This window comes from Staurois parvus, unplaced genomic scaffold (genome assembly GCF_062004578.1).
Source record: "Staurois parvus isolate SC_StPar_1 unplaced genomic scaffold, SC_StPar_1.0 ptg000634l, whole genome shotgun sequence".
Classification (NCBI taxonomy): Eukaryota; Metazoa; Chordata; class Amphibia; order Anura; family Ranidae; genus Staurois; species Staurois parvus.
This window is the reverse complement of record NW_028318430.1, coordinates 10,388,592-10,402,215: the sequence shown is the minus strand read 5'-3', so window position 1 is coordinate 10,402,215 and position 13,624 is coordinate 10,388,592. Positions and strand designations below refer to the sequence as shown.

Here is a 13,624-nt window from a genome sequence, read left to right as displayed (position 1 = left end):
AAGCAAAACATAAAACAAAAATGTACCTCAAATGTGATGTAATACTGCATCTGATGAATGAAATGGACCATTTCTGAAGCCAGGACGTGACACTGATGAAGCACCCCAGATAGCTCTGTAATGGAAATGAATAGTAAAATATATGAAAAATGAGAGTACCTTTATGATTTAAATCAGAAAGAAAATATGGGGGCTGCCATTGTTGACCTTCCTTTGAACGATAGCTACCTGGCTGGAGTTATTGATCCACAACAAGTATGAAGAAAAGAAAAATTGGGGACAGCCAGTAGCCTATATCTACATACTTGTTCTGGCTTAATGACTATAAGGATTAAAGTGGTTGTAAACCCTTACATATACCCAGTGAAGTGACTGGCCTCAGGTGATACACAGAGATGAAACAAATCCTATTACAAAAGTTGTACCCGTTTATCTACAGTCTTTCCCCTACATCCAAAGTGTAGAATTTACATAGGATTTCTCAGCTCTGAAAAGCAAGGGGTGGAGAGCTGAAGTTACATCAGTGAGGAGAGGTACATGTCCCCAGCACACAGGAACAGAGCTGAGGCTGTCAGTCACAGACTGGGCCCTCCCCTGTCACCTTTTCTCTTGATGTCAGGAAAACTCATCAGAATTGACTCATGCAGATAGCAGAGAAAGGAGGCAGTAGACAGAATTGACACTTAGTGCTCTGGATTGAGACAAGTACACGCTATAGAGGGATATGTTTTGTTCATGTTTCATGTTTACAACCACTTTAAAACAAGGTGAGCATGGCTGCCAGACAATGCTTGATTGGTGCTATTGTAATAAAAGAATTAGATCATAATTCTGAACAGCCCAAGTCTAATATCTCATTATCCTGTTTCCATTTCCTGAAGTAAATTCAGAGAACACACTTAAGGTCAATTAAAGTAAGTGCCCTCTATGCATATGCAGTGTTGTAATGCTGGTTTTGTCTAAATGTAATCTAATAGAAGAAAATGTATCTTCATTCACTATCCTGCAGGCTTCCTCCCTGATGGTTCCAGTAATGACTGCCTCAGGACTGAACTAAGGTAGGTAATATTCTCAGTCAGTTCCCCCTAGACAAAAAGAGCATTATCGACTGCATAATCTTGGGGGAAGAGGCGCTCACCTTTTAATATTTTTTTTAATTAATTTTCTTTATTGAATACTAAAATGTCAATAAAACGACTACAAAATACAAATTGTACTTCTCACATTGCCTGCACAGCCAGGTATAGTAAAAGTTACAGGGGTAAAAAAAAAAAAGTGTTATAGAAAAGTAAACAAAATGTTCAAGTCTCAATGTAGTTTGTGGCCTCATCTATGGTCAAGTTATCCATTAGGCCTAAGCTACATACTGTACGGTCTATGGGGATAATTGCAATGTCATAATTTATGTGTTAGTCACAGATCCACAATATCTATTCAATTTTGGGCAAGAATATGAAAGAGATCCTCGTGGTCTCTGTTACACCTGCTACATCTAGCTTTCCCATACTGAACAATTTCAGGGGAGTATAAGGGGCTCTTTACACAATGCATAATTGAGTCAACCTCTATGTCACAATAAGTGAACTTTCCGTGACCAAGTCTAGAATGCTTTTCCATTTGCTCTCACTCAACAGGTCCCAAATCTCTCTCCCATTTATCCACAACCAGCAAGTAGAGGCTTTAATGTATTCTTTATGTAGTACAGTATACCAACTCAATATGAATGCTTTAGGGGTCATGTTGTATTGATAAGATGTATAATTGGGCTTACACAGTATGTTTCATTTGGACATAATAAAATTACATGTTAATAAAATTAAAAATAAATTAATTAATACAATTACATGTTCTGTAAGAAGGTTTACGTTTGCTTGAAGTCTCAGAAGGGTTAGAATACCAACTTCAGGAATTTGAAGAGAAAAAAAAAAATATTTACCCTTGCAGTGGCCCCTTCCCCCTTCCTGCTGGAGTGCAGAATAAGGAAAGTATTTCACCTTACTATGGCACCCCAACATAAAAAGTTCATGCCCTTGCAATGGGATGGGTGGCTTCACTGGAAGGCTACTTTTTTGTTGCTCTGCCTGAAGATGAGCTTTAAAGATGGCCGGTGAATCGGGCTGCGGGGGACACACCGTGGGATCGTGGGACAGGTGAGTGGCTGTTTTTTAAAAGTCAGCAGCTACAGTTTTTGTACCTGCTGACTTATTTTTTGACAGGGTGAGTGGAACTTCGCTTTAAGAATACCATTTTCAAATAACTGTAAGCTGTATGTATTTAGTACGCATTAGTGTATATGCGGAAAACAATTTATTGAACCTACAAGTCCAGTGTCGAGATATTGGGAACCTGTGTAGGTTAAATGGATAATGATAATGTACTATGTTTTTCTGCTTTAAAGTTTCTTACCTGTCTGTCCATTGTCCATGTGTAGCATGCATGAGAGTAATGTCATATTTGCATTGCCAGTGAAAAAAACTACTCAAAAGAGCCACAACTGGCACTTCATAGGGTATTTGCTAAAGCAGGCCAGTAAGTAATCTAATACCTCCACCCACCCTCCCTAACTCTTTTACATAATCAGTTTTATATATAAAGTTTACAATATGTGGATATATACAGTGCATTTATAAAAGTATTCAGACCCCTTTTCATTTTTTAATTTTGTCATGTTGCAACCTAATATTACAGTTGTTTAAATTCATTTTTGTTCTCATTAATCTACACTTAGCACCCCATAATGACAAAGTGAAAACAGAATTTTAGACATTTCTGTGAATTTATTAAAAAGAAAAAAACTATAGTATAACATGTACTTAAGTATTCAGACTCTTTACTCAGTACTTTGTTGAAGCACCTTGGCAGCAATTACAACCTCGGGTCTTTATGGGTATGACATGACAAGCTTTGCACACCTGGATTTGGGGATTTTCTGCTATTCTTCTTTGCAAATCCTATCACATTCAGTCAGGTTGGATGGGGACCTTCAGTGGACAGTCATTTTCAGGTCTCTCCAGAGATGTTCAATAGGGTTTAAAGTCAGAGCTCTGGCTGGGCCACTCTAGGACATTTTTGTGTTGTCTTGGCTATGTGCTTAGTATCGTTGTCATGTTGGAAGGTGAACCTTCGGCCCAGTCTGAGGTCCTAAGTGCTGTGGAACAGGTTTTCATTAAGGATATCTCTGTACTTTGCTCCATTCAGCTTTTCCTCAACCCTGACCAGTCTTCCAGTCCCTGCTGCTAAAAAAACACCTCCACAGCATGATGCTGCCACCACCATGCTTAACTATTGGGATGGTATTGGCCAGGCGATGAGCAGTGCCTGGTTTCCTCTAGATATAACATTTAGAATTGAGGCCAATCTTGGTTTCAGCAGACCAGAGAATCTTGTTCCTCACAGTCTGAGAACCTTCAGGTGCTGTTTTGCAAACTCCAAGTGGGCTGTCATGTACTTTTCACTGAGGAGAGGCTTTCATCTAGCCACTCTGCCATAAAGATCAGCGGAGGGCTGCAATGATGGTTGTCCTCCTGGAACTTTCTCCCATCTCTACACAGGATCTCTGGAACTCAGTCAGAGTGACCATCGGCTTTTGGTCACCTCTCTTAATAAGGCCCTTCTCCCCGGATTAGTCAGTTTGGCAGGGCGACCACTCATGGAAGAGTCCTAGCTGTGCCAAACTTCTTCCATATGAGAATTATGGAGGCCACTGTGCTCTTGGGAACATTTAGTGCAGCAGAATTATTTTGCAGCTTTCCCCAGATCTGTGCCTTGCAATAATCCTGTCTCAGAGCTCTGCAGGTAGTTCCTTTGACCTCATGGCTTTTGCTCTTATACAGTATGCACTGTCAGCTGTGAGGCCTTTTATAGAGAGGTGTGTGCCTTTACAAATCATTTCTAATCAGTTTAATTTACCATTGGACACCAATCAATGTGGACAAACATGCAGCAATGATCAAGAGAAATAGGAGGCACCTGTGATATTTCAGTTTTTCCTTTTTCATACATTTGTAAACAATTCTGTTTTCACTCATTATCGGGTAGGGAGTGTAGATTAATTGAAAAAAATACATTTAAACAGCTGTAGCATCAGCCTGCAACATAACAAAATTGAAAAAAAATTTAAAGCGGTGTGAATACTTTATGATTGCACTATATATATGCATGCTACAATCACCCAATGTATTATGTAATACACCATACAGATGTCATTGGCTACCTGGTCAGAAGGGAAAGGCTATCACTTCCATTTGTATGTACAGTATCTGAATAATGTGACAGATCAAATGTATAAAGAAATTAAAGACTTTGAGGGGAGCCAACGTTAAAGTCAGTTTGTCTGTTGGAGCAAAATGTTACATTCTTTAAAGTAGGGGTATAGAAACTGAACTAAATGCTCTGTAGGTGTATAGAATGTGACCTGAAATATTATTCCCATGTTTAGCTAGGCCTCCACAGTATTTTGCATGAACCAAAGGTCAGCTCTAGTGACACAAAAAAGAGAGGAAGGCGCCTCTAAGTATTGACAATTTATTTAGTAAACAATGGATAAATTGCACTTACAAGATAAATAGTTAAAAAGAATCGTGTGGTAATTAGATCCAGGTGGGACATCCAGCTGCAAACTCTGTCTATAAGATCAGGAAGTAGAATCCAGGATGTGCCCGTGCATCAAAATGAAGCTAGGAGAGCAGAGTGGGATGTAGGAGGTGAAGGGGGCAGTAATGCATTTCGGAGCATGCTCAATAGGCTCCTTCAGACCTCAGGTAATGCATTTCAGAGCATGCTCAATAAGCTCCTTCTTCAGACCTCAGGTCATGTTTTGAAATGCATTACCGCCCCTTCACCTCCTACATCCGACTCTGCTCTCCTAACTTCATTTTGATGCAAAGGCACATCCTGGACTCTACTTCCTGATCTTATAGACAGAGTTTGCTGCTGGACAGCTGGATGTCCCACCTGGAGTGCAATTTATCCATTGTTTACTAAATAAATTATCAATACTGCACTTAGAGGCGCCTTCCTCTCTTTTTCTTGTTACTGCATTGGAGCCTTGCTTCCACTCTAAGAAGAGCTGCCTCAGTGTTACTGCTCCTAGCCATCCATCTATCCATCCCTGATATCCATCTGGCACCTTTATCCTACAGCTACAGAAGTTGGGCTCCAACAAGCGCGCCCTATATAATATACATTTTCTAGCCCTAGTGACGCAGTGTACTGACTGGTCTGCTCTACTAGAAGTTGGCCAAAGACCATACAGTGGGGATCGAAAGTTTGGGCACCCCAGCTAAAAATTTGTATTAATGTGCATAAAGAAGCCAAGGAAAGATGGAAAAATCTCCAAAAGGCATCAAATTACAGATTAGACATTCTTATAATATGTCAACAAAAGTTAGATTTTATTTCCATCATTTACACTTTCAAAATAACAGAAAACAAAAAAATGGCGTCTGCAAAAGTTTGGGCACCCTGCAGAATTTATAGCATGCACTGCCCCCTTTGCAAAGCTGAGACCTGCCAGTGTCATGGATTGTTCTCAATCATCATCTGGGCAGACCAGGTGATGTCAATCTCAAAGGTTTTAAATGCCCAGACTCATCTGACCTTGCCCCAACAATCAGCACCATGGGTTCTTCTAAGCAGTTGTCTAGAAAACTGAAACTGAAAATAGTTGACGCTCACAAAGCTGGAGAAGGCTATAAGAAGATAGCAAAGCGTTTTCAGATGTCAATATCCTCTGTTCGGAATGTAATTAAGAAATGGCAGTCATCAGGAACAGTGGAAGTTAAAGCAAGATCTGGAAGACCAAGAAAAATATCAGACAGAACAGCTCGCAAGATTGTGAGAAAAACAATTCAAAACCCACGTTTGACTGCACGATCCCTCCAGAAAGATCTGGCAGACACTGGAGTTGTGGTACACTATTCCACTATAAAGAGATACTTGTACAAATATGGTCTTCATGGAAGAGTCATCAGAAGAAAACCTCTTCTACATCCTCACCACAAAAATCATCGTTTGAACTTTGCAAATGAACATATAGACAAGACTGATGCATTTTGGAAACAAGTTCTGTGGACCGATGAGGTTAAAATTGAACTTGTTGGCCGGAATGAGCAAAGGTACGTTTGGAGAAGAAGGGGCACAGAATTTAATGAAAAGAACCTCTGTCCAACTGTTAAGCATGGGGTTGGATCAATCATGCTTTGGGGTTGTGTTGCAGCCAGTGGCACAGGGAACATCTCACGAGTAGAAGGAAAAATGGATTCAATAAAATTTCAGCAAATTTTGGATGGTAACTTGATGCCATCTGAGAAAAAGCTGAAGTTAAAGAGAGGATGGCTTCTACAAATGGATAATGATCCTAAACACACCTCGAAATCCACGGGGGATTACATCAAGAGGCGTAAACTGAAGGTTTTGCCATGGCCTTCACAATCTCCTGACCTCAACATAATTGAAAATCTATGGATAGACCTTAAAAGAGCAGTGCGTGACAGACAGCCCAGAAATCTCAAAGAACTGGAAGACTTTTGTAAGGAAGAATGGGCAAAGATACCTCAAACAAGAATTGAAAGACTCTTGGCTGGCTACAAAAAGCATTTACAAGCTGTGATACTTGCCAAAGGGGGCAGTACAAGATATTAACTCTGCAGGGTGCCCAAACTTTTGCAGACGCCATTTTTTTGTTTTCTGTTATTTTGAAAGTGTAAATGATCGAAATAAAATCTAACTTTTGTTGACATATTATAAGAATGTCTAATCTGTAATTTGATGCCTTTTGGAGATTTTTCCATCTTTCCTTGGCTTCTTTATGCACATTAATACAAATTTTTAGCTGGGGTGCCCAAACTTTCGATCCCCACTGTAGTTTATGGATGTCAAATACTGATTTGCAGTGTAGTTGCCCTCTCATTTGGAGATCAAAGTGTTATTTAGTTAAATCTAATGATTTTTATGACTGCTCATTTTAAAACAAGTCTGTTTTTTGTTTTTTTTTGTTTTTTTCTAATTAGACTGGAGACAATCTTAAACAAATCTGAAACCTTACAGAATGTATTAAGAACAGGTTTATGCTAGCAAAAACTGTTCATGACTATGATTTTCTAATGACACTTAATTAAAGCACTTTGCAGGATTTTGCCTTAATTAAGCACTTGTAGGATTTGCCTGGATAATTCAAAGATTTATTGGATTCAGCTGCACTCAAAATAAAATGAAAAAAGAATTGTAATCTCTTTTCAGTATATGCCCACGTCAATTTCTTGCCACATCCTCCACAAAATAAATTATTACATATGCAGGGATATTTTTCAAAGTCTCTTGCATCCAATTCCATGTATCAATAGTGCTTTGCTTAAACACCAAAAAATATATACTCCTCCACCACATCATGTCTTTCTCATGCCTACAGGTTTTTTGAAACAGCTATAATGTGCCTTTACTAAACTTTAATTTGAGGTTCAATAAATAATGCATTACTATTTTACTTCAGACTACTGAAAAAGTACTGTACCATTTGTCTGGCTGTATACTATAGACTGCATTCAACAAGCAAACTGAAACCTAGCAAACGACTTGAACAAAAGTTAAATTAAAATATTAGGGTGGACATCTACAGGTTCACTAATTTATAAAAATAAACCACCAAACAGTTCACCTGGCATGCTTTTCAGTAATTTTGCATTGCACATATGTCCTTTCCAAATGTCTGTTAGAATGTATTCCATCCTCTTTGCACGCCAAAGAAAGTTGAACACTCTCAGATAATGGCTCATACACTCTCTGGTAAAGACCTACAAAAATAAAAAGCAGATGTTTATTTATAATGGGAAAACCAATGACTTTGGAATCATTCAGCTTTTAATGTGGAATAATGCTTTATCTGGCCCTTGGGGCACTATTTAATCCACTGACACCAACTATTTCCTCCCAATGATACCAATGATGGGGCACAATTCCCACCAATGACACCAATGATGTGGCACAGTTCATCCTAATGATACCAAGAATGGGGCCCAATGACACCAATGATTGGGCACAATTTCTCCCAATGACACTATCGATTCCTTTCACTAACACCAAAGATGGAGCATTGTTTACTCCAAGTGATGCCAGGTCATTTTCTAGTCCAGCCCCCAATACATTCTGTAGGACAGTAAACTGGCCCTTTGCTTAGAAAGTTTGGAGACCCCTGCTTTAAACCATTTATTCAATTTACTGGCTTCCCATATAGCCTTGGTGGCTCTACTGTATAAAAAAGCATGGGCTAGGCAAATGTATTTTATTTCTATCAAAATAGTTAGGTCTATAATGTACAGCCACACCCAGCATTATACAGTACATACTATTGGGTATCACTGCTAGCTTAGTTTAATGTACAGTATCTGATGCTCCAACATGATAAAAAAAAAACCCATGTGTTCCTGACTGAAAAAATCTGCAAACTACTGCAGATTAATTTACAGAAATGTGAAAAAAAGCCTTATAGTGGTACTCCGTATTCTCTTTTCTGTAGGCACAAAAATAAACTATTTAGGCTTTTTTGTATGAGTGACCAAAGGTTCCATTCCTGCTCAACTGCCAGTTTTCTAAATTCAAGTCATTGTGCAGCTCAAAATGATTGTGCTGCATGTGTCTGGAGCACGTAGCCATTCAATGGCCCATCACAAAAGCAAGTGCGGCACAGTCCAATGGAGCATGAAACAATAGTGCCCATGCAGGGCAAAGTATCAGGTTTCATCTAAAGTAGTTGGAAACATTTTTTTTTTACCTTAATGCTTTCCCTGCCTTAAGTTAAAAAAACAAACAAAAAAAAAACACTTTTTCAGCAGGTGTTTTGCCCTAACCCCCCCCCCCCCCCCCATACCTATTGAGCCTGCAGCTGCACCATAATAGGAAGTGGCTTCCTATGATGGCACACCATGAACATGAGGAACCAGAAGCGCCGGTGGGGGATCCAAGGAGGAGGAGGATCAACCCAAGGAGTACACACTTTTCATTGACTCCCCTGCTGCTCTGTTTAACAACCAGAAGTGAAGAAAATATCCAGCACCTCTGGGTATGGAGAAGCCAGTACTTAGAAACTAGCCAAACACCATGACTTGGAAGTGAGAATGCTCATGAAGAAGGCATTAACATGAACCTGTAGTTTTGACCTGCATGGGCACAGCAGAGAAACACACAGGTCATCACTGCCTCTCTTCTACACTGAAGCCGGCGATGGGACCTGATCATGTGACTGGACTGGAGCACCCTCAGAACAGGTAAGTATAGACGTCTTTTCTTTTACATAACAGATAGAATGACTTAGAATGAGAGCGGTAGTAGATTTAGGCTTAGTTAGAATTTGACTGGAATTCCACTTTAACAGTTCTTGAAGAAGATCTAAAGATTGGTCCAGACGATTCTGGATGCCCCATAATTTTTACGCAAATCTTTATCAAAACAAATTTTTTTTATAGAAGAATAAATTATTTGCATGTGAGTAGTTAGAAAGTTCACAATAAGCTATAAAAAAAGCATAATAAATAATGCATTTGAAATTGTGATTTTTTTTGCAAGATAATCTTACTTACGCAGATCTATAGATACAGTGCCTTGAAACAGTATTCATACCCCTTGAAATTTTCCACATTTTGTCATGTTACAATCAAAAATGTAAATGTATTTTATTAGGAGATAATGTGATGCACCAACACAAATTGGCACATCATTGTGAAGTGGAAGGAAAATTATAAATGGTTTTCAACATTTGTTGCAAATAAATCTGTGAAAAGTGTGGCGTGCATTTGTATTCAGCCCCCTGTAGAACCACTTTTTGCTGCAAGTCTTTTTGGGGATGTCTCTACCAGCTTTGCACATCTAGAGAGTGACTTTTTTGCCCATACGTCTTTGGTAAATAGCTCAATCTCTGTCAAATTGGATGGAGAGTGTCTGTGAACAGCAATTTTCAAGTCTTGCCACAGATTCTCAATTGGATTTAGGTCTAGACTTTGACTGGGCCATTCTAACACATGAATATGGTTTGATCAAAACCATTCAATTGTAGCTCTGGCTGTATGTTTAAGGTCGTTGTCCTGCTGGAAGGTGAACCTCCACCCCAGTCTCAAGTCTTTTGCGGACTCTAACAGGTTTTCTTCTAAGATTGCCCTGTATTTGGCTCCATACATCTTCCTATCAACTCTGATCAAATTCCCTGTCCCTGCTGAAGAAAAGCATTCCCATAACATGATGCTGCCACCACGTTTCACAGTGGGGATGGTGTGTTCAGGGTGATGTGCAGTGTTAGTTTTCCGCCACACATTGTGTTTTGCTTTTAGGCCAAAAAGTTCCATTTTGGTTTCATCTGACCAGAGCACATTCTTCCACATGATTGCTGTGTCCCCCACATGGCTTCTCGCCAACTGCAAACGGGACTTCTCATGGCTTTTAACAATGGCTTTCTTCTTGAAACTCTTCCATAAAGACCAGGTTTGTGGAGTGGTAAGATTGCAGTTGTGCCATACTCTTTCCATTTTCGGATGATGGATTGAACAGTGCTCTGTGAGATGTTCAAAGCTTGGGATATTTTTTATAACCTAACCCTGCTTTAAGCCTCTCCACAACTTTATGCCTGACCTATCTGGTGTGTTTCTTGGCCTTCATGATGCTGTTTGTTCACGAATGTTCTCTAACAAACCTCTGAGGGCTTCACAGAACAGCTGAATTTATACTGAGATTAGATTACACACAGGTGGACTCTATTTACTAATTAGGTGACTTCTGAAGGCAATTGGTTCCACTAGGTTTTAGTTAGGGGTATCCGAGTAAAGGGGGCTGAATACAAATGCACGCCACACTTTTCACATATTTGTCAAAAATTTTGAAAACCATTTATCATTTTCCTTCCATTTCACAATTATGTGCCACATTGTGTTGGTCTATCACATGGGTCTCCAAACTATGGCCCTTCAGATGTTGAGGAACTGCAAGTCCCATGAGACCTTGCAAGACTCTGACAGCCACAGGCAAGACTCCCAGAGGCAGAAGCATGATGGGACTTGTATTATTTCAACAGCTGGAGGGCAATAGTTTTGAGACCCCTCCAAATAATCCCAATAAAATACATTTACATTTTTGGTTGTAACATGACAAAATGTAGAAAATTTCAAGGGGGATGAATACTTTTTCAAGGCGCTGTACATTGTAAATGGCTTGCACTAACATTTTACCTGCAGTTGTAATCAGCTTATCCATCCGCCAATGGCTCATCAAAGTGGAGTAATTGAACTAGATGGAAGATGTTCCTGACCTCACAACATAAACGGGAGATCTACTCCAAGACATGGGGTCTGTGGAATATGTTCATCTATTCTGAGGAAGGTGAGGCTCTTTTTGCATGACAGTAATAAGTATCAGCCCCTGGATTGTTCTAGGCTCTACCCCTATCGCCCCCTTCCTGTTCCCCCACTCGATCCCTTTTTTTTTCCCTCTTTCCTTCTCCTTCTTCCCCTCCTCTCTGGGCCTCTTTAGTCTGTCTTCTCTCTTGCTGTTTGATTTTATTTTAAAAAACATTTGAGTGGGATAGTTCCATTTCCCCCCTTCCCCACCTCGTGGGAATCACAGTTCAAGTTTCTGGGATACAGGGTTATGTCAAATTTGGTTGAGCGTGCTGATGTTTTTCATTTTCTATTGTCCTATATTACCCTTTATTATCTCAAGCTGTTCAACTGAATCTTGCCTATGTACCAAGATGCTTACATACTGTTACGGATGCTACCTTATATCAATAAACTTTCATTTTAAAAAAAAAAAAAAATGGTGTGTGGATGATATGCTCCCTCCAGGACAAAAAAGATTTGGCCCACTACAATGCAGTCTTACCTATAGTCGAAAAGGTGATGCAGAATAAAATATATATTTTTTTAAAAAATGGAAGACTGGACAGGTCTCATCCAGCACCAAGCTTCCAATAAGGAACAGTCTGTTAATGCAGTAGGTACTGTAACTTGAACAATTTATTGCTTAGTATTTGACATACTTGGTTCAATTAAAATATTTTGTTATTCAGATTGCAATCTGCCATTATGAGACATATTGCTGAGGCTATTGTTTATATTTGAACTTGCCTGATCTTGATCTTCAACAAAACTTTATTGTAAAAGAAAAAGTATTAGGTAATCTGTTACCTTTTTCTTGCTCTCTCCTCTGCTCAAACCTACTTCCGAAGTTTTTAACTCACATTTTGCTCAATGTTAATCTGCTTCTCCTCTTTATCTACCTCTTGTTAATTCCATACCACTGGTTTTCCATGGTCATTTAAAGCCAAAACAAGGTTGGTGAAAATAAGAATTTTGACTTGGCTTTAAAATCTCTTTGTTGGCATACAGCACAGGGCACAGATTCCTTTAAATCTTGACCATGGGTTATATGCTGTCACCTTCAGGACATTGGAAAACAAGATTAATGGGACAGCCAACATAACCCCTCTTGCTCCTAGCAATCCTCAGTTTTTAGCAAGCAATCAGAAAAAAACATCTGGACAGAGCAGAGAGTGGCCCATGTCCTTTCTTACTTCTTACAGTACAGGGCACAGGCACCTTTAAATCTTGACCATAGGACGTTCAGTGGACGACACAGAAAGCAAAGCTAACAGGCAACAAGGAAACCAGGTTCCCAACTATAAGAGCAGCACAGTGGCTAAGTGTTTAGCTTTTCTGCCTAGCAGCACTAGGGTCATTGGCTCATGGGCTCAAGTTTATTTGAAATTTTTTTGCTTTGTGTTACGGATTTTTTTTTTCTGTTTTTGTAAATCATTTCATGCCGATTACAAAGAATAAACCAGAAAAATGTATTCATTCATTTAAATTTGATTTGTTCATTTATAAAGCAGATTTTTTTTGGCCCAAGAATATGTGTAAAATACTGAAACGTTTGTAGACCCCTGCAGTAGACGATGTAGAATGGAGTTACCAAGATTAAGCATGTTAATGCCATACCATTTTTTTTTGCAAATTATTTATAGGGTACCAAGCAGTAGGCGGTGAAAGATCACAGAAAGGAAACTGTGTGACGTCATTGCACAATTAATTTAAATTTATCTGCCAAAGAAAGAATATCTATTTCTGTTTTCACAGTTTTAAAAAGAACCAGGTTTTTAAGAAAAAACTCATGAAACCCTACATCTCTCCATAGATCCTTCATCCTCACACAAAGTAAAACTAAAATGTATCAACAATCCACAAGAAAAGCACTATATCCAGTTCCAACACTCCTTCAATGCAAAAGAAGCCGGATCTCAAAAGATTTTAAAATGCACCTAGTCTATGGGTGTAGATATATAAATTAATATATTTATGAACACTGTTGTACTAGCATTTGCAAGTCAGCATGCGAAAATGTATAGATTTTTTTTAAATAGGTATGCAAATTACCTCACACTTCACTACAAACATTTTCAAGCATTTTAAAGAGATGCCATTTGCTTCTTGAGTAAAGTAACATAATAGCTTCATTAAGTAAAATACCGATTTTAGGTGATAAAACTCTTTTGAACAATAAACCAGCTATTTTCTAATCAAATCTAATGAATCCTTCATCATATTTTATTTTAAATTGTATAAATATGATAGTACTTAAATACATTCCA

At 38.8% G+C, this 13,624-nt stretch overlaps 1 protein-coding gene across 3 annotated transcripts in view; it reads right to left on the bottom strand.

Annotated features, from left to right (window-relative positions):
* TUBGCP3 (tubulin gamma complex component 3) overlaps positions 1 to 13,624 on the bottom strand; it is a 156,827-nt gene that overhangs the window by 21,947 nt on the left and 121,256 nt on the right. For all 3 annotated transcript variants that reach the window (XM_089693569.1, XM_089693570.1, XM_089693571.1), the window contains 2 exons: positions 7,655 to 7,790; positions 27 to 115 (listed from right to left, as the gene is read on the bottom strand). In XM_089693569.1, the coding sequence (XP_089549695.1) occupies positions 27 to 115; positions 7,655 to 7,790 (225 nt within the window). The remainder of the gene's footprint in view (positions 1 to 26; positions 116 to 7,654; positions 7,791 to 13,624) is intronic.